The sequence below is a fragment of the Euleptes europaea genome, chromosome 6 (assembly GCF_029931775.1).
Source record: "Euleptes europaea isolate rEulEur1 chromosome 6, rEulEur1.hap1, whole genome shotgun sequence".
Lineage (NCBI taxonomy): Eukaryota > Metazoa > Chordata > Lepidosauria > Squamata > Sphaerodactylidae > Euleptes > Euleptes europaea.
The window spans coordinates 2,165,198-2,184,802 of NC_079317.1; the positions used below are offsets into that span (position 1 = coordinate 2,165,198).

Genomic DNA, 19,605 nt, shown 5'->3' on the forward strand with positions numbered 1-19,605 from the left:
CCCATAAAATTGGACCCCCCTGTCCCAAACTTTGCCACACTTTGGGGTTCATGCAAGGAGAGTCCCTTGAAGCTACCCTGAAAATTTGGGATCTCTACCTCCAAAAATGCTTCCCCCAGAGCTCATTTTTAAAATTCCCATAGGGGAAAGCCTGGGGAAAGCTGAAGCTGAAAAAAGCCAAATCACCTATTCAGCTTTGGGCAGATTCCCAGGTTTTGATATTCGGTCTATCTGAAACTCGAATACTGCCAAAACTGCTAATTTTGGGTTTAGTTTCGGTTTGGGGATATCGATATGCACAACCCTAGATCTGAACCGATCCAAAGCACATCCCTTAATCTCTAATTCTCTCTCTGCCGTATCAAAGGCTATGAACAGGTCTAATAAGAGCAGCAGGCAGGCACCGCCGTTCGTCTACATTTAGACAAAGGTCATCTACTAGGTCCACCAGCACTGTCTGAGTCCTGTAGCCAGGCCTGAAACTAGACTGAAAGGGGTCTAGAGCCAATAAGTTATCCAGGAAGGTCTGGAGTTGCTCTGCAACCACTTTTCTATCATTTTCCCCAGTCCACTAAAACAACTGAAAACAGGATATGACCAACCCATAAAAATCAGTTACAAGTAGTGGAATGGAGACGAACATTCACCAAGGAACCTTCTTCCAACCTAAGGAGTCTTCCTCCAAGTACTCTTCACTTCGCGCAGTGGAGTGTTGGGATAGGGGTAAGCTCCATCCAAGTTTTGAACTCTCAAGATTTCTCATAAAATGCATGTGTGCCCAAGTGTGAACGCACAAATAGGTTCATACATATACACACAGGTGCTCTACCCGTCCTTGTCAATAATTTGTTCCCATGAGTTTCCCCTGCCCAGCCACGAATCTTACCTTTCTGAAGGGGGATAAGAAAATAAGAACATACGTAGAGCCCTGCTGGTTCAGGCCAAAGACCCATCAAGTCCGGCAGTCTGTTCTCACAGTGGCCAACCAGGTGCCTCTAGGAAGCCCATAAACAAGACTACTGCAGCAGCATTATCCTGCCTGTGTTTCATAGCACCTAAGTTAATAGGCCTGCTCCTCTGATCCTGGAGAAAATAGCTATGCATCATGACTAGTATCCATTTGGACCAGTAGCTATGGATAGCCCCATCCTCCATAAGAATATAAGGAAAGCCCTGCTGGATCAGACCGAGGTCCATCAAGTCCAGCAGTTTGTTCACACAATGGCCAACCAGCTGCCTCTAGGAAGCCCTCAAGCAGGGGTGTGGTGTTGCTGAAAATGGTTCTTTAAATAGGACATCTTTCCTATAATTTACTTTTCCCAGTTGACCCCAGCAGAATTCTGGGTGTCTACATAGGAACTGTAGGCCTTCCTAAATGAATCAGGCGGCCAAGGAAATTATACCGTGCTTTCTAGGGTTGCTTCCATATGGCGTTGATTCTCCATCTAGCTTTCACTGATGCTGTGAATGCAGATGGATTTGCAATAGTAACCAAACACCCACATGGCAGTTTTCCTTGCCTCAGCCTCCCATGATGCCATTCCTTCTCCCATGCTACCATCATAATGCTGAAACCTCAAGAAAGCCCTTCAAAAGTAAGAAGAGTTGGTTTTTATATGCCGACTTTCTCTACCACTTAAGGAAGAATCAACCCGGTTTACAATCAGCTTCTTTTCCCCTCCCCACAACAGACACCCTGTGAGGTAGGTGAAGCTGAGAGAGTGTGACTAGCCCAAGGTCACCCAGCTGGCTTCATGTGTGGGAGTGGGGAAACAAATCCAGTTCACCAGATCAGCCTCCGCCATTCATGTGGAGGAGTGGGGAATCAAACCTGGTTCTCCAGATCAGACTCCACTGCTCCAAACCATCACTCTTAACCACTACACGATGCTGGGGGATGGTAAACGAGGGGGACCGAGGCAAGGGAAACGGGCCAACGTGGGTGATACATTAAACAATGCACACCTTATCGTCCATGTGGCATGAGCAGGTGTTTGGGATCTTTAAAAAAAGACACACAACGGGCTTTGGAACAATCATGCTCTGGAAAGCAAAGCACGGGGAAACCTGCAGAGCAGATGAGTTGAGAATGACGTCATGTGGATACCCCAAAAATAAAAACACTTCAATCTGGACGACAAAATCTCTATGTGGAAGTTCTGAGAAACAGCTTCTGAGCAGGTACTAAGAGCAGCTCTCAGACAACTACTGATGCAATGAAGTACACTACCAACGGTGCTTGTGCAGATATACTCAAAAGACTGTTGTTTTTTAATTGGGAACAATGATCGATACAAGCCCCTGAGACAACGGGGACTTTGAGCAGCACAAGTTGGATTTTTGAAGACGTGGACTTTTGAGGTTTGCACTTTGCAGCGTCACTAGTGAGACCGTTGGGTGCCTGAAGCGCTCAACAAATACACGTGTCACTTACCATACCTTACCTGGAAATAAGCTTTATTGAACATATTTGTAAAATTATCTCTTTCAGTTGAATGACTGAATCTGCACAAACTTTTTTCTACAGAATTAAAAAATAAACAAATCAAGCCTCCTCACTGTTTACTGCATCGCTTTGTGCTTTTTTTTATAATCACGTTTTCAAATGTTATACTTATTTTTTTCCCTTTTAAAATCCGAATTATTTGCATATAAGAATTTCCCCCTCTTTTTCGTCCTGGGGTCATGAAAGAACATAGGATAGTCATAATAATTATAATAATCCTTGCTTAGACAAAAAGTCTTCTCTTTAATGAAACGTGGAGATAATTTAAGGGGCACGGACTTCGAATTTGCGTAGAAAGGGGAAATTTACACTGTATTGGAAAACTGGCTGATTACAGTTATGGGATGGAGTCAGGTAGCTGAAAATAATTCTTACAGGTTTTATTTTTTATTTTTGTAAAAGTGTTTTTTTTCCTTTTAAATTTTGCTAAAATAATAAAATAATATTTCACAATTGCACAGAGTCTGATAAAAGGGCAGAGGCCTTAGATCTTCTCCGTGTCTGGAAATGGAACCAGGTCGGCTGGTCTGTGTTACGCCGTCAAAAGTTTCGTTTCTTTTTCGTACGCGCGGTAATCTCCCCTTGCTCACGCTCCTCTCTAAAGTTAGGGCCAATCTCATTCCGCACAGAGGTTAGAGTAAGAAAAATCACTTGTGTGTGTGACTGTGTGTGTGTGTGTGTGTTTTAACCATCACCTTCTTGGCTATCAACCTTCCGTGGCTCCAGCCGACCCCACTCGGTAACCTGAAAAGAGAGGGCTGCTCCCATCTCCCGACATTAGACGGAAACTGTTTCCTCAGGCCATGACGGTCGGGAAGGTTCAATGACACACGTCTCATCCGAGAAGGGCTTATCCTCCAATTCAAGTCAATCCATCTCTGTTAAGTGGCTTCTATGTGTTTTTGATTTTGTTCTCCTGGCCTGCAGTTTTGCTCTGTAGTTTGCTTTTACGGGAAGAAAAAAAAAGAGTTTGCGCAAACGTACGCCCGAGCCATGCAAGCTTCTCTCCGCTGGAACGTTTCCGGATCTTTCCCCTTTTCGTTTTTTTCTCAGGCTTGTTTTCATTGAAGGCACTTGGTTTCCATGGCATTTTAGAAAAAAGATGGTAGTTTGGTTTTGTCACTTGGTTAGAACGGATGATTCAGTCGGGAACGGGACGGGGGAGTGAAGCGAGGGGCGGGATCGTGGGAGGGCTCGGAGAGGGGGGCGGGGGCGGGGTGTCTCGGTGTGTTCAGGTGGCCGCAAGCAAACTCTGGACAAAATCTGTGTCGTCGCCGTATGTACGTCCTGGAATTAAGTAATGCATGCAAAGAGGAGGCTGCATACTGCTATCTAGCATTGCCATGAGGAACTGAAACAGAATGTCTTCAACAGCTCAGGTGTCTGGGGCCACTTCCTGCGGAAGGCGGTGGCGAGAGGCAGAAGAAGGGCCTACAACTTGCACTGAACTCGACGCAAAAAACCTGGTGTGAAAGGGGGGGGGGAACGCCAGCCCCTCTCGTACCCTGTTTTACACTGAGGTGTAGGGGTTTTTCTTTCCTCCTTTTTCTCTCTCCTGGTGTCTTAAAAACCAAATCTCTCCTTCGGCAGGCCGTTGGGTGGTCCATGGCGACAAGCAAACTATTCACTCGAAACAAAACAAGCCATGACTTTGTGCTTGGACAAGGAATTCGAATCGCTCTTTTGACAAGAGTCCTTCCAGTGGATGCTGAGCTCCTTTTCTCCCCTTTCTGTTTGTTCGTCACTAATTTAACCACTAAAGCACCTGAAGGTCTCTCCCCTTCACTTCAACGCGTGGTCCACGGTACAGTTATGTGCCCGTAATCCCTTCGTTCGTTTTTTTTAATAAACTCCCAATGCTTCTTTTTATATATATACTTTTTTAAGTTTGATTTTTAAATTTTTTTTTCCATCGTATTTGAGTCAGTCAGTGGAGGAATCTTTGGTAGTTTTTGTTTTGTTTTTGTTTTAAATGTTTGTTTTACAAAGACTCTTTTCTTCATGCCGGTGCGTGGAACGTCTGTGTTGTAGCCTCTGCCGGAATAAGGTCACCTTTGATGACTTAAGACAGACATGAGCAGGAAAACTGGGAGAATCCGTATATGTGGCAGCGTCCTGACAGCACCAGAAGGTATATCTAAACAGAAGCCGAAAAGCACAGTTAAGAACCTTGCGGACTGGATGGACCCTTCAATGCAACTCTGTCCAGCACCAGGCTTGCCATTTTCCCACTACTGGGAAAAAACGCTGCTCTCAGGCAACGGTGTTAGGTCACTTCAGGGGGAAAACCAAAAGTGGACGTCACGTTGCTCTAAGAATCGCAGGAAACTCTATGGTTTTATGGGAGAGTTTGGAGCAATTTCTAAAACAGGGTGATGTCACTTCCTGCTTTCCCTTGGGAGTGATGTAACACTCCCCATCTCCTCGCCTCCCAATGCCTGCTGATTGCCAGCCATTGTCTGGCAACCCTACCCAGTACGTTTTAGACCAGGGTGTCAAACAAAAGGCCCGTGGGCCGGATCCGGCCCCTTGAGAGCTCTTATCTGACCCGCAAGCCAGCCGAGGCAGCCACCCCCCCCACTCTCGATCTGGGCCGACAAGGCACGGCCTGGCCCGACCAAGTGACATTTATGTCACATCCGGCCTTCGTAACAATTGAGTTCATCAGTCCTGTTTTAGACCATTTCTCCCTGAAGTGGTTATGCTGCGTCTGGCTGGCACCATTTCAGACTGGGGGCAGGGCTAGAATTGCCAGGTGCTCAACGAGGGCGAGAGGACTCCTGCCCTCATGCTGCTTTGCCTGCTGTTGCTCCAGTGGGGAGGAGGGAAATTGGGGGGTGGGAAGACAACGCCAATGAAATTTTGATGTCACGTCCGGGTGAAGACCCGGAAGTGATGTCAATAGGCCCCCAACACTCCAGGACTTTGGGGAATTTCTACAGCACTGCAGGGGGCAGTGATGCCAAGGCACCAGTAGTGCCTTTCCCACCCAAGCCCCACCCCCAAACAGTTCCCGGGGGTGCTAGTGTGGGCGTGGCATCCCTCAGAAGAGCTCATGTAACTAAATGGACCTCCATAGAAGAAATCCAAGGAAGTAAAGCAATGTGACGACTGAGGGCCGAGGGCAGCACAGCAAGGGATGAGCCTCAAAAAGACCTCAGCTAGAGTATTGTGTTCCGTTTTGGGCACAATTCAAGAAGGATGTAGACAAGCTGGAACGTGTCCAGAGGAGGGCAACAAAGACGGTGAGGGGCCTGGAGACCAAGTCCTATGAGGAAAGGTTGAAGGAGCAGGGTATGTTTAGCCTGGAGAGGAGAAGACTGAGAGGGGATATGATAACCATGTTCAAGTACTTGAGGGGCTGTCATATAGAGGATGGTGCTGAGTTGTTTTCTGTTGCCCAAGAAGGCTAGACCAGAACCAACGGGTTGAAATTAAATCAAAAGAGTTTCCGTCTAGACATTAGGAAGGATTTTCTAACAGTTAGAGTGGTTCCTCGGTGGAACAGGCTTCCTCGGGAGGTGGTAAGCTCTCCTTCCCTGGAGGTTTTTAAGCAGAGGTTAGATGGCCATCTGTCAGCAATGCTGATTCTGTGACCTTAGGCAAATGATGAAAGGGAGGGCATCTTGGCCATCTTCTGGTCACTGGGGGTGTGGAGGGGGGAGGTAGTTGTGAATTTCCTGCATTGTGCAGGGGGTTGGACTTGATGACCCTGGTGGTCCCGTCCAACTCTGTGATTCTAAGAGTTTAAACACAGATTAAAATCTCGCAGAAGGAACACAGGCTGGCCTGGGGCAAAGATATTCCTTGGATTACAGGGGGAGGGGCAGGCTGGGTGGGTCAAGGAGGAGCTCACTTACGGTTGTTTATGTAATCCGATTTTGTGCACTCCCCTTCCACAATTGAAATGTCATCGACGGCGATGTCCCCTTCCATCCCTCGGCCGCGGATCCCTTCAAAAACCACCTGCAATGCAATGAAGATATCCTTTTTTTTTTAATTGTATTAATTTTCCAAACAGAAAACCACCACCCAAACAAACAACAATAGCAACATCCCTTTTTGATAACAATGTACCTTTTGACTTGTGGTTTTTAAGTTATGCAATTTTAATGTTGGTTTTATGATTATTAGTAGTACTACGTAACTGGACTACTTATTATTAGTACTATGTAACTGTGTGATTATTAGACTTTAAATTGATGTTATCTGCCCTGAGCTGGCTTGCTGGTTTAGGAGCAAAGAATAATAACAGAAGAAATTATTTCATGACACAAGTTCAGAATACTAACTGAAGAAGTTTTCTATGAAACAAGTTTATACCCGGGAACTTGTCTGTACATTACCTGTGGAGCTACTATTGTACATTACCTGTAGAATTACAACCTGATAAGAGTGTATATTACCTGTGGAATTACAACCTGATTGTATTTCGAAATATTAGTGCTTTAATTTGTTAGGCTTATCTACAACTTGATTTTTTTAAGCATATGTTTATTTTGTACTTGACCTGGTGAATAGACAACCTGTTTGCTGTATGCTTAATTTAAAAGATTTAAATTTATAAATTTATAACTGGATTCATTGCATGATAAGAGGTAATATTTTGGACCTTTGCAGGCTTGCTGGGCAGGGCAGGTTATTAATAAAATTAAAAACAAATATAGAAACAATATAATAAACAAAAACACGCCCCCCCCCCCCAAAGTTGAATCAGCTTATTGACAGAGGGCTTAGTATTTAACACATTTTCCAATTTATCTTACAATTACAGATAAGAGAGGAATTCATTGGTGGCATTGGGTTTTTAAAAAGTAATTCTTTATATATTTTGGACTTCATTCCTTTTCCATAATCTGAGGAAGGGCTTAGATAGATGCTGAAATGCAATCATGCCATGTTTCATAGAAGTCTGATATTTTAGCGTTACCTTTGACTACTCTTAAGTTGATGTGTCAATTTTTCTGCCATAGCTATTTGCTACAGTTCTGAATACCAAGCATGTGGTGTTAAATGTTCTGCAGTTTCCCAGCATTTTGCGATTACCCTACGGGCTGCCATCAACATGAAAAGATCTGAACCTGTAAAATGCTGTCGCAGGAGAGGATCAGGCGGACACGTCTGCTTCTTCTTTACACCCAACAGGTCTAAATCCTACCCGTCTTCCAGAAAAACACAGAAGACTAATGTTGGCCAGTTTATAACAGAGACAAACGCAGAATCTTCCCTCTTAGTTTGGAGGCTATTGAAGTCTTGACAAACATTAATAGCACAATGTCCTGTAGGTTTAACTGCCAAAGTTCATGAGCAAGAGCACAGGTTGCCCCAGAGATCAGGCTATTGCACTCCCGATGCCATTTTGGAAGGCTGGTCTCCTGCCTTTTTAATTGATCCCCAATCATAGAATCATAGAGTTGGAAGGGACCAACATGGTCATCTAGTCCAACCCCCTGCACAATGCAGAAAATTCACAACTACCTCCCCCCCACACACCCAGTGACCCCTACTCCATGCCCAGAAGTTGGCCAAGGTGCCCTCCCTCTCATCATCTGCTTAAGGTCATAGAATCAGCATTGCTGACAGATGGCCATCTAGCCTCTGCTTCAAAACCTCCAGGGAAGGAGCGCTCACCACCTCCCGAGGAAGCCTGTTCCACTGAGGAACCACTCTGAGTGTTAGAAAATTCTTCCTAATGTCTAGACAGAAACTCTTTTGATTTAATTTCTACCCGTTGATTCTGGTCCGACCTTCTGGGGCAACAGAAAACGACTCGGCACCAGAAACAATAGTGGCTCAGAAACCTGGAGCTTTATTAGGGACACATATCTGCAAATATGTGATCTCCATTTGTAAAAGGCTCACCTAAAGGAGATGAGGGAGGTTGTTCCTGCAATGGGTAGCAACAGAGCAGGAAGCAAGAGTGGGAAGCTGAGGCGGCACCCAGATGTCCGCGGATATCGAGAAACAGCAAGAATTCACAAATGGCTTTCCCTCGTGTGGACAATTCAGTTCCAAGTGACTGTTCTAGTTCAACGGTGAGTGAACTTACTATCCCTACTCTCCCTGACCTTGGGTTTGGGAGAGCATAGGGCTGCCAACCTCCAGGGGGTGGCTGGAGATCTCTTGCTATTACAACTGATCTCCAGGCAACAGAGATCAGTTCACCTGGAGAAAAGGGCTGCTTTGGCAATTGGGTTCGATAGCAATGAAGTCCCTCCCTTCTCCAAACTCCGGCTCCTGTCGCGGGAGCTTAGCGGATTGGTCAGACGTTCCAGGAAGCCACCAGAGACCTTGCTACGTAAAAGCAGTGCTTGATTTATTTACAGTGATAGTTTACAACAACTCCACTCACGTTCTTCTTCCACTAAATAATCTCCCACACAACAGTTACAGGGATCCACACATATATACAGTTCCTGAGTCCTAACCACCAATCAAGTGAGGCGCTTAGTCATGCCACCTCTTGCAGGATCTTGCATCAGCTTGGCCTAATCAGGTTCTACCGGGTTGACAGTATGACCTCAGTCAGGGACTTTCCCAGGGACTTTCCAAACCAGATGGCTCTCATCCAGATTGAGACCTGCCAGTTTAGATACTAATGTGACAGCCTTGTTATTTATCCCCCAAAACCTCCAGGTATTTCCCAACCCAGAGCTGGCAACCCTAGGAGAGCGGGATAGTAAGTTGAAATAAGAAATAATACAAAAATAAATATCTAGCAATGTGGGGATGCAGCCGAGATCCCGGCCGGCTCCTGAGAGAAACTGGGCTTGGGTTGACTGGAGAGCAAGGGAGGGGCGGTCGGAGGAGGGCTGGGTCTCCTCTTCGAAGCAAACACTTGGCGCTCCTTCTGTTGGCAGAGTGGCAGAGTGTGCTAAATACCCAGAGAAGCATCAGACTCACTGATTAAAGATAAAGTTGCTCTTTATTGAGGGGAACTACATTTCCGACAGGAAAGCTGAGAAACAGAAGCCTCTAGCTGTCTAGCTAGCTAAGGAGGGAGGGAGAGCTGACAGGAAGGAAGCCGATTTGAAACGTGGCGTTGGAGGAGAGTGTTACGGATTCAGTGGAAGATCCTCTGCTTTGCATGCAGAAAGGCCCAGGTTCAATCCCCAGCGTGTCCCTGGGCTAATTGCTGTGCTCAGGACAAGCTGACTTGGCCTTGTTTGCATGCCTCAGCCTGTGGAATTCACTTTAGCAAGTGACTTTCTCCATTTGTTCCATCTGAGCAGGATCAATAGAAGCAAAGGTCAGCGGCTGCAAAGTGAGTTGCCTTAATGAACTGGAATGCTCGGGGTCCCCCCAGAGTGGTGTGTTTTGCGTACCAAGAAGCAAGGGGTGGGGTGGGGGGAAGAAGAGTTCTCCAAGCCAAAACTTCACATCAGCATTCTGCACCAAGGGGAGTAGAACTGTGCACCCTGCATTATTTTGTATAGTTACTCTGCCGGGCGTGGGCTGAGACTTGCTTCCAGCTGTTCTCCTGCTGCTTGATTACCTCCAGGACCTTGGAGAAACAAGGAGGTAACTGGATCTTCCATACAGAACAGCCCTCTCTACTAGGGATGCCCCCAAATCGGTGTGGAATGCCGTCAACAGTCAAACTGACTGTGTTCGAATAAGACATTAATATGTCAGCCAACTGACAGGCAAGAAATAACTCAAATGCCTGCCAAACATGTTTGCGTTGGTTCCCCCCCCCCACTCCAAACCTGTGCATGTGAAAAGTCCTGCTGATCCAAGCAGATCGATAATCAACCAAGCAACCATTAACTAAGGGCTACTTAGACCAGCACAGAAGGGTAGGATATTTCTTTTTTATTTATTTATCACAGATTTAAATGTCTATGGCTGCATTAACATGCTTTTGGACATTTAAATAAATCAGTTTCAGAGGGTACATAACATAAGATGAGCCCTGCTGGATCAGACCAGGGGTCCATCTAGTGCAGCATCTTGTCTCACACAATGGACAACCAGTTCCTCTGGAGCGTCAAGCACAGGGTACAGAGGCTGAGGCCTTTATAAGAACATCAGAAGAGCCCCGCTGGATCAGACCAGAGGTCCATCTAGTCCAGCATCCTGCCTCACACACTGGCCAACCAGTTCCCCTGGAGGGCCAACAACAGGGCAAAGATGGCTGCAGCTGGTAGTACCCTGCCTGTGTTCCACAGCACCTAATATAACAGGCATCCTCCTCTGATCCTAGAGAGAATAGGTATGCACCATGACTATGAGACAAGAGTCACTGGAAAAGACAGTCATGCTAGGAAATGTTGAGGGCAGCAGGAAAAAAGGAAGACCCAACAAGAGATGGATCGACTCAATAAAGGAAGCCACAGCCTTCAATTTGCAAGATCTGAGCAAGGCTGTCAAAGATAGGACATTCTGGAGGACTTTCATTCAGAGGGTCGCCATGAGTTGGAAGCGACTTGACGGCACTTAACACACACACACATGACTAGTACTCATTTCGGGTAGTAGATTTCCAGGGACAGCCAGGAATGCATCTCTACTTGAAAAAGGAAGGGTTGAGTTTAGTAGTAGGCTACTGCTTAACTGGCAAGGCCTGCCTCGGTTCTTTTCCCATCTGTATAAAAAACAAAGCAGAATGATGACACTCTGGAATTATTAAACTGCCATTGCGGGAGACGATAGTGCAAGAATTTATTCCCATTTCCACTGGTCATTTTGCACCGGGGATTGCTGTAAAGCACTGATAATCCCCTCTTCAGATGAAAAACCCTTCGTGGATGTTATGTGGGCCAGGAAGGCATCAAATAAATCCGGGATGCACTTAAGCGTACAAATTAACCTATAAAAAAGCTTTAATTTCTGTGTCAGAGCAATCACATTTATGGCAGACAGAGATTCACTCCAATTCTCTCTCCTTAAAATTAACTAGCAGGTTTATGCTCCCTTCCCGTTTAGGCTCTTAAATGCAAAATAAAGTTTGTTGGGGCAGGAGCAGCCGGAAAGTGATTGAAAGTCCCAGCTCGGCTGACATTTATTTTGCTTTATTTGTTCAGTCTTTCCATAGCCCTAAATTTGTTGCATGGTTTAAAAAAAAAAAGCAAAGAGGAAAAGAAGGGGGAGAAACCTCTGATAGGAGACAGAGGGGGAAAATGTGCAAAGCACCAGAGGTTACAAGGCGTTTATCTAATCACTTGTAGCTACTCCAAAGTTTTACAAAATAGTAGTAACGACAAAGGTTCAATTAAATTGCAAAACATATATTACAGTATACAAATAATGAGAAACGCAAAAAGCAAAAGTGTTGATAATATAACATATAACATCATTACTGATGATAGCTACAGTAAGTCTTGTGTAACTGCTTATAAATAAGTTATATGCAATTATTGTGTGATACTTGTACTAGTTATACTTCTGTTTGTTGTTGAATTTAAAGGTTGCAGTCCAAAGAAGGATATCGAGACGAGATACTAGCTGGCAAACCTGTCACTGCTGTGGTTTTATGTTATATTATCAACACTTCTGCTTTTTGCGTTTGCTCATTATTTGTATACTGTAATACATGTTTTGCAATTTAATTGAACCTTTTTTGTTACTACTATTTTGTAAAACTTTGGATTAGCTACAAGTGATTAGATAAACAGCATGTAACTTCTGGTGCTTTGCACATTAAAAAAAGGAAGACAGGGGACTCTCTCTCTCTCTCTCTCTCTCTCTTACTCATACAGAAGCGCAGTTGGGAAAGCAGAATCAGAACCTTGACCAAGAACCATTAGCCCCAGGGATTCCTTGGAAAAAGAGGAAGAAGCAGAAGAAGAAGCAGCAGAAGAAGCAGAAGAAGCAGAAGCAGCAGCAGCAGCCTGGTTGCTCTGCTGCTGCCAAAAGAACAACAAAAATCTCCGGCAAGGAACAGTCTTTATTGCCACCGAACCATTTGTGAGCTAAAGCCCACTTCATCAGATGCATAAAGTGCTGCATTTACTTGGCCAACAGAGTTATATAGAGAGCTATGAACAGCAGAAGGGCTGGGTGGGGGTAGGGGGGTATTGCAAAGAGAGCCAGTGTGGTGTAGTGGTTAGGAGCGGTGAACTCTAATCTGGAGAACTGGGTTTGATTCCCCACCTTTCCATATGAGCGGCGGACTCTAATCTGGAGAAATGGGTTGGTTTCCCCACCCCTGCTGGGAATATCTCTCTTGAGGGACTACCTTTCTACCTGCAGGCATTTGTTTATGTAAGGGATCACTGCAGGTGTCATCTTCCGCTCTGAAGTGACAAAGGCTAACTGAGAACTCTGCTTCCTCCTTCTGCTGCACAGGCAGACAGATTCCTAGTTAGGGCTTGAGTCTAAGGACTCGCCATGCCGTTTAGGCCCAGTTCAAAATAACAATGGAGCCCTACATGATCCGGGTCTGGCATGCCTAAGGGCAGGGATCCCCAACATTTTTGAGCCTGTGATTTCCTTTGGATTTCTGACACAGCATGGTGGGTGCAGCCACAAAATAGCTGCCACAGAAGGCGGAGCCAGCCACATAATGGCTACCACAGCTTACCTTCAGTGACACAGTAAGGATCTTTGTGTTGTGATGGCAGCTGCAATGTTTTTAAAAAACCTGTACAACCAATCAAATCTCCAATGGCCAATCGGAAGCCCTGTTGGGCAAAAGCCACACATGGCCCCATAAAAACACTTGGTGGGCACTAGGAGAGGTGTTGGTAGGTGCCATGGCTGTAGCTCAGTGGTAGAGCATCTGCTTGGCATGCAGAAGGTCCCCGGTTCAATCCCCAGCATCTCCAGTTAAAGGGACGAGGCAGGCAGGTGGTGTGAAAGACCCCTGCCTGAGACCCTGGAGAGCCGCTGCAGGTCTGAGTAGACAATACGGACTTTGATGGACCAAGGGGGGTCTGATTCAGTATAAGGCAGCTTCACGTGTGCACAATGGGAACCCCTGCTCTAATTAGTACAACACATTGCATTACTATTACAGAGTTATATAGAGAGCTATATATAGTTACATAGAGAGCTGGCATAGCATGGCTGCCACAAAATGGCTGCTGCAGCTGACCTTCAGTCACACTGGGAAGATCCTTGTGCTGTGATGGTGGCCACTGCCAAAGCAACATCTTTTAAAAAATCTGTACAGCCAATCAAATCCCCCAATGGCTAATCAGAAGTCTTGCTAGGGAGAACACCTACCTGGTCCCACCCGCCTTCTAAAAACACTTAGTGGGTCCCAGGAAAGGTGTGGGGGACCCCTGCCTAAAAGGCTACCTTCTGCCAGACATTCCTCCCCCTTTCTTTAGATTTGGTGGGAAGACCTTGTCCTAGGACCATCCAGGGCATGTAGCAGGGACTTCTGAGGTGTTGGCTCCCCCTTGGAATTCTTCACTGAGGGATATTTACCTAGCCATCTCTTTACTTTCAATTTGGTGTCGGGTGGAAACTTAACTGCTATCTGAGGTTGCCGTTTGTTGCAGCCACAGCTTTGGCTGAAGTTTTTAGGATTTTGCTTGCGGTCTTTGTGAGCTTGCTTTCACTGCAAGTTTTTGTTGGTATTCACTGTGTTTTTCACAGGGCTTTTTTTATGACACAAGTCACTTGGAGAGAGTCTAATCGATAAATCTGATAAAAGGACAAACCAACAAGTGGCAGTGGGGAATTCAGAACTGGCAGCCATGCCGATGGCGTCCCCACCCTCCGTAGGTGGCTTATCCTCTCTTACCTGAAATGAAGTGTTCGGCTGAATATTGATCCGGGCCTGAAACCACTGCTGTCCTTTGTTTCCGCTTGAAGACCAGAACGGGCTTTCGAGTCCAGTCTGACCTTTTAACCGCAGGTAAACATTCAAGGTTCCTTAAACAAAAGAAGACCACAAAATAACAAACAAACAAAATTTTACAAGTCTGCAGCTCTCTGGGAGAGGAACCCCCAAAGCAGAAACTTCATAATGAAGAGAGAAACCGAGGGGGTGCAGCACAACCTTGCTGGGGACTTTGGCTTAGGGTTGTGCATATCAGTACACCCGAACCAAAAATAAACCTGAAATTAGCCGTTTCAGCTATATTCAGGTTTTGGTTTTACCAAATCCCAAAACCTGAGAATCTTCCCAAAGCCAAATAGGCAATTCCTGAAAAAGCCAAATAATTATTCGGCTTTTTCAGGTTCGGCTATTTGACTTTGCTCAGACGCACGGCTCTGTTCTTTCTCCCATTTTTCTATCTTTTCCCCCCTGGTTTTGTTAGGGTCCCATAGCTGGGACCCTTTTGAGATTGAGTCATGTAATCGGAACCAACTTGGTCTGACCAACCATTCAATGGGTTAATCAGGGTTCACCCAGTCCCATCCGGAGGTATATACCCTCTAACTAAAAAGAGCCATCTTCAAAAGCTGCTCACACCACCAGGCTTCCAAAGGAGACTCCCTCACCCACGTGGATGAGCAATCTCCTTCAGACAGCCCCCGTGGTTGAGACTTCAACCCCCCCCCCCCCATGAAAACCTGCTTTCAAAAAGAAGGTCGCTCAGAGTAGTGGCTTCATTTCCCCATACCGTGACCATCTCTTGAAATCAGATTTTTGATGACTGTAATAAAGGACTGTTCACAGGATGTCATTTGCCACCCAAAGAAATGTTTTCAGTGCTTTATTTTTTTCTTGCGTTTAAGCCTTTTTCCTCAGTTTGGAAGCTAATTTGCATGGACTTCATACCCCAGATACAAAAGGAGCCTCCAGACTTTGAGGCATCAGCCTGCCAATAGGCTCTTTCCACCAGTCCTTGGCAATGTTGAACTTCTGAACCTGAAAACTGATGGACAGCTCAGCTCACAAATGCCTCGAGGATGGGGGTGAGCCCTTTGGAGGCCCATAGAATTGCCCGTCCCAAAGTTCACCAAACTTCAGTGACCATCTAAGGAGAGTCCCTTGCAGCCACGCTGCAAATTTGGGGATTCTACCTCCAAAAATGCCCCCACAGGAGCACAACCCTACTTTGGCTCTTACCTTCATGCTGTTCTCTCCCTCTTCTGTATTAGGTGGGGAGATGGCAAGCATGATTCATTCCCTTGTGACTTTTGTGAACTCCTAAAGTCCCACAGGGCTGCAGAAGGGTGGTGGCGGTGGGGGGGGGTTTCCTATCCTGTTCCTCACCCTCTGGCCAAACAGCCACCCTCCAATGTAAGAAGCTCTTCCACAAGGACTGTGCAGGGTGTCTTTCTTTCCCACTGTAGGATTTTGCATACTTTCTTTGGTTTTATTATTTTATGACCCATCCCTATGCTTGCTTGAAAACTGAAATAATCACATATACATTTTGCTTTGTTTTTTTAAAAGAACAACAACATTTTTTTGTGTGCAAAAAACTCCATGAGGCCATTCCAAAAGGTATGCAGAGGCCAATCAGGCAAACTTATTTGGGTGCTCGAGTAAAAGGTTTCGGAGCTCGTTCTGCTGATCCCGGAGAAGATTTCAAAGGGCTTATCTAGAGAGTACGAGTCCGCTCGGCACCGTCTTTCATTTCCACTTCTAATAAGGAACAGAGTTTTCATGCCTACGGATGCGGCTGCCAGCCAACTTCATTTGATCTCGGCAAAGAGCTTAATAGGGGCTTAGAAAACGCCGCAGGATGGACCTGCGCTTGTAAAATGAGAGACGGGGCTCAGCCCGAAGCCCTTCCCCCAAACTCAGCGGGAACCTTTTTGTGCAAGACACGTCAATTTAGCTCACGAGGCCCCTGCCCTCCTCCCGTCGGATTCTTCCTAATTTAATGGTCTCTCAAATCTGACATGGACCTGAGCAGAAAGCTTTGCGATGAGGAATAATCCCTGGTGAGAGAGAAAGAGAGAGGCGGCTGGACAGCCGAGCCCCATAATGTGGCAGTTGATAGAGGGATTTCGTGAATGAGTGGCAGGACGAGATGGAGGTGGATTGCTCAGAAGCAGGGCGGGTGAAGGGGAGGGCGGGCGGTTTGGCCCGTCAGCTAATTTGGGGGGAAAGTGGAAAGCAAGGACTGTTATGGAGAGAGACATTTTTGTCTTCTTGGGGTTTTATCAAGTGAAAACATTGGCACAACTGACACATGGGACCATACACAGGCCATCTCCATCTACTTTTGTCCCTTTGGAGCGGGTCCAATCTAAATTTTTGAGAGCAGCCCTTCATCTACCTCACTGTGTATCAAATGCTTACTGCTCGACTGGAGGCAGGTCTGGTGAGGGTGGAGGCAAGGGTTTGTATCGCTTCCGTCACTCTGTGGCTCAAACTAAATTTCAACCCATGTCGTCTACTATTCCTACTTCTACACGATAAGTTTCAGTCATCATGGTTAAAGACAGTCCTTAATAAAATGGCCTCCTTGGATCTCTCCCCATCCTTCCTTTTAGGTTTGGGCATAGACCGGGCATCAAGTCACTTGAAGCAAAAGGTGAAAGATAATGTACACCAGACAAATCTTGGGAAATCACCACTCTTTCTGGTCCGTAGTAGAAGGGAAATATACGAAGATCCTTAGAGCAGAAAGGCTTTGCCAATGTGGGACAGGGGACATCGAAATCATTGAACACGTATTGCTTTGTTGCCCATTTTACTGCAAAGTCCGCTCTAAGCTTATTTCCCCCTTGCTTGGCCAATTCCCTGATGAGCCAGCTGAGTTCGTGGCGAAGAAGCTCCTATTGGGAGAAATTCCGCAGCTCTAGTTTCAAACTGCCAAGTTCTGCGCTGCTGCTATTAAAATACACAGAGCTTTGCTAGAGAAAGGCTGTTAAAATACTCTACAATTTTATAACCTTAATGTGGTAATTTTAACTATGGGTTGTTTTTGTTGATTTTGCATTTTCATTTGTATAGGCAATTTGTAATACTGCTGTATAGCACTGTTGGGTTTGGACATTTTGATGTACTGACAGTGGATTGGTCAATCAACCGTATTAATAAATTCTAAATTCTGATTCTTCCAAGACTTCCCCAAAGGGAACAAGTTCAAGGAAGAGACTTCTGCTGCCTTCCTCCCTCCCTCTGCAGCTCCCGGAAAAGCCAAAACTAGGGTGAGCTTGGGACACCAGGATCCAGATTACAGATGATAATTGAAACCCTGGTTTGTCTTGACAAATGCTGGTTTTATCACCTTGGCTGTTTCCTGCTCCTCTCTGGCAGAGAGGCAGTTGGTTATCCTGTGGTGAGGAAGAAGCCGTGGGACAAGCCAGGGATTAGACAGATTCATGGAAGATAGATTCATGGAGGAGAGGTGACTAAAGGGAACCTCCATGTTCAGAGGCAGTCAATCTCTGAATCCAGGTGCTAGGAGGCAACATCAGGGGAAGGCTTCAACCTCTATGCCCTGTTGATGGACCTCCAGAGAACCTGGCTGGCCACTGTGTGAGACAGAATGCTGGACTAGATGGACCCCTGGTCTGATCCAGCAGGGTTCTTCTGATGTTTGTTTGAAGGCCTTGGCCTCACTGCCCTGTTGCTGGACCTCCAGAGGAAATGATTGGCCACTGCGTGTGACAGGATGCTAGACTAGATGGACCACTGGTCTGATCCAGCAGGGCTCTTCTGATGTTCATATGAAGGCCTCGGCCTCTATGCCCTGTTTGATGGTCCTCCAGAGGAACTGGTTGGCCACTGTGTGAGACTGGATGCTGGACTAGATGGACCCTCACTGGTCTGATCCAGCAGGGCTCTTCTTATGTCCTCATGTCTACATTCAAACCGTAGATGAGATCAACTGTGGCAAATAATCCAACAACAAACCATGGTATCAGATCCTAATCTGACTTTCTGTTAGTAGAGTGGTCTGCCTTTGGATGACCATGCTAATCACAGGTTGTTTGATGAAGCCATGTTTTTGCACAACACCTGAGCCGAGCCAGAGACAGAAGGAGAGAACATGCAATGTCATGCCCTGAGAACATGCAATAACATCTTGCGTTCTGCACAATTTTGGTGAATAGTACCAGATGAATGGGTGGCCTCTCCTCACCTATATGCTGCCCGTACATATTGTAGTAGAAGCTGAAGCAATATGCAGTGGTTGTGGGCCCGTAGGGGTTTTTGGGAGGGATGCTGAAAATCGGGCTAATAAGTTTGGCCTTATCCCCTTCCTTCCTGGGGCTGGAAGCTTCAATGTACATATAGAATCCTAGGAGGAAAGAAAGAGGCAAGGTTACAATCTGAGGAGCCAAAAGGATTTGCCTTTCCTGGTGGGGGTTGGGGGTGGCCAACAGTGCAATCCTATGCACACTTCCCATGGGATACAAGTGGGGCTTACTTCTGAGTAACCTGCATATGGTTGCACTTAAGTAACCAATGGGTTGTGCATTTTGCACCCCAGGATTGCTTTTGCTGTTGTTGCTGAATGCACAGATCCCCGGGCTGGTTTCCTGCCATCGGCAGCAGGCCTGCCCAACCAAAAGGCTTTGTTCCGCCTGCCCATCCCAGGGGCTTATTTTATGTCCCTACTGAGCATGAAGAAGATGAAGAGTTGGTTTTTATATGCAGACTTTCTCTACCACTTAAGGAAGAATCAAACCGGCTTACAATCGCCTTCCCTTCCCCTCCCCACAACAGACACCCTCTGAGGAAGGTGGGGCTGAGAGAGTATGACTTGCCCTAGGTCACCCAGCTGGCTTCATGTGTTGGAGTGGGGAAACAAATCTAGTTCACCAATTAGTGTCCACCGCTCATGTGGAGGAGCGGGGAATCAAACCCGGTTCTCCAGATCAGAGTCCATTGCTCCAAACTACCGCTCTTAACCACTACACCACGCTGGAGCTCAGAGGTTTGAGTGGACACACTGGGCTGGGTAGCACACCAGGCTAACTACAACTTTGGTCCCCTCCTCCCATAGATGTGCATCAGCCTACACATTCTATGGCTACCTGCAGACAAGGGCGATTCTCACATGAACGCATGAAGCTGCCTTCTACTGAATCAGACCCTTGGTCCATCAACGTCAGTATTGTCTACTCAGACCAGCAGTGGCTCTCCAGGGGTCTCAGGCTGAGAGGTCTTTCACATCACCTGCTTGCCTGGTCCCTTTAACTGGAGATGCCGGGATTGAATCTGGGACCTTCAAGTAGATGCTCTACCACTGAGCCACTGCCCCTTCCCTTTGGGAGGGATGCTGAAAATT

General features: G+C 46.3%; 1 protein-coding gene across 1 annotated transcript in view; it reads right to left on the reverse strand.

Moving 5' to 3' along the window:
• Window positions 1-4,455: 4,455 nt before the first annotated feature.
• The window catches only part of MDGA2 (MAM domain containing glycosylphosphatidylinositol anchor 2), a 438,982-nt gene continuing 423,832 nt past the window's right edge, over window positions 4,456-19,605 (reverse strand). The window contains exons 14-17 of the mRNA XM_056851084.1: window positions 18,454-18,612; window positions 14,202-14,332; window positions 6,367-6,472; window positions 4,456-4,643 (exon numbers count right to left, since the gene is read on the reverse strand). Coding sequence (XP_056707062.1) covers window positions 4,555-4,643; window positions 6,367-6,472; window positions 14,202-14,332; window positions 18,454-18,612 — 485 coding nt within the window. The 3' untranslated portion in view covers window positions 4,456-4,554. The remainder of the gene's footprint in view (window positions 4,644-6,366; window positions 6,473-14,201; window positions 14,333-18,453; window positions 18,613-19,605) is intronic.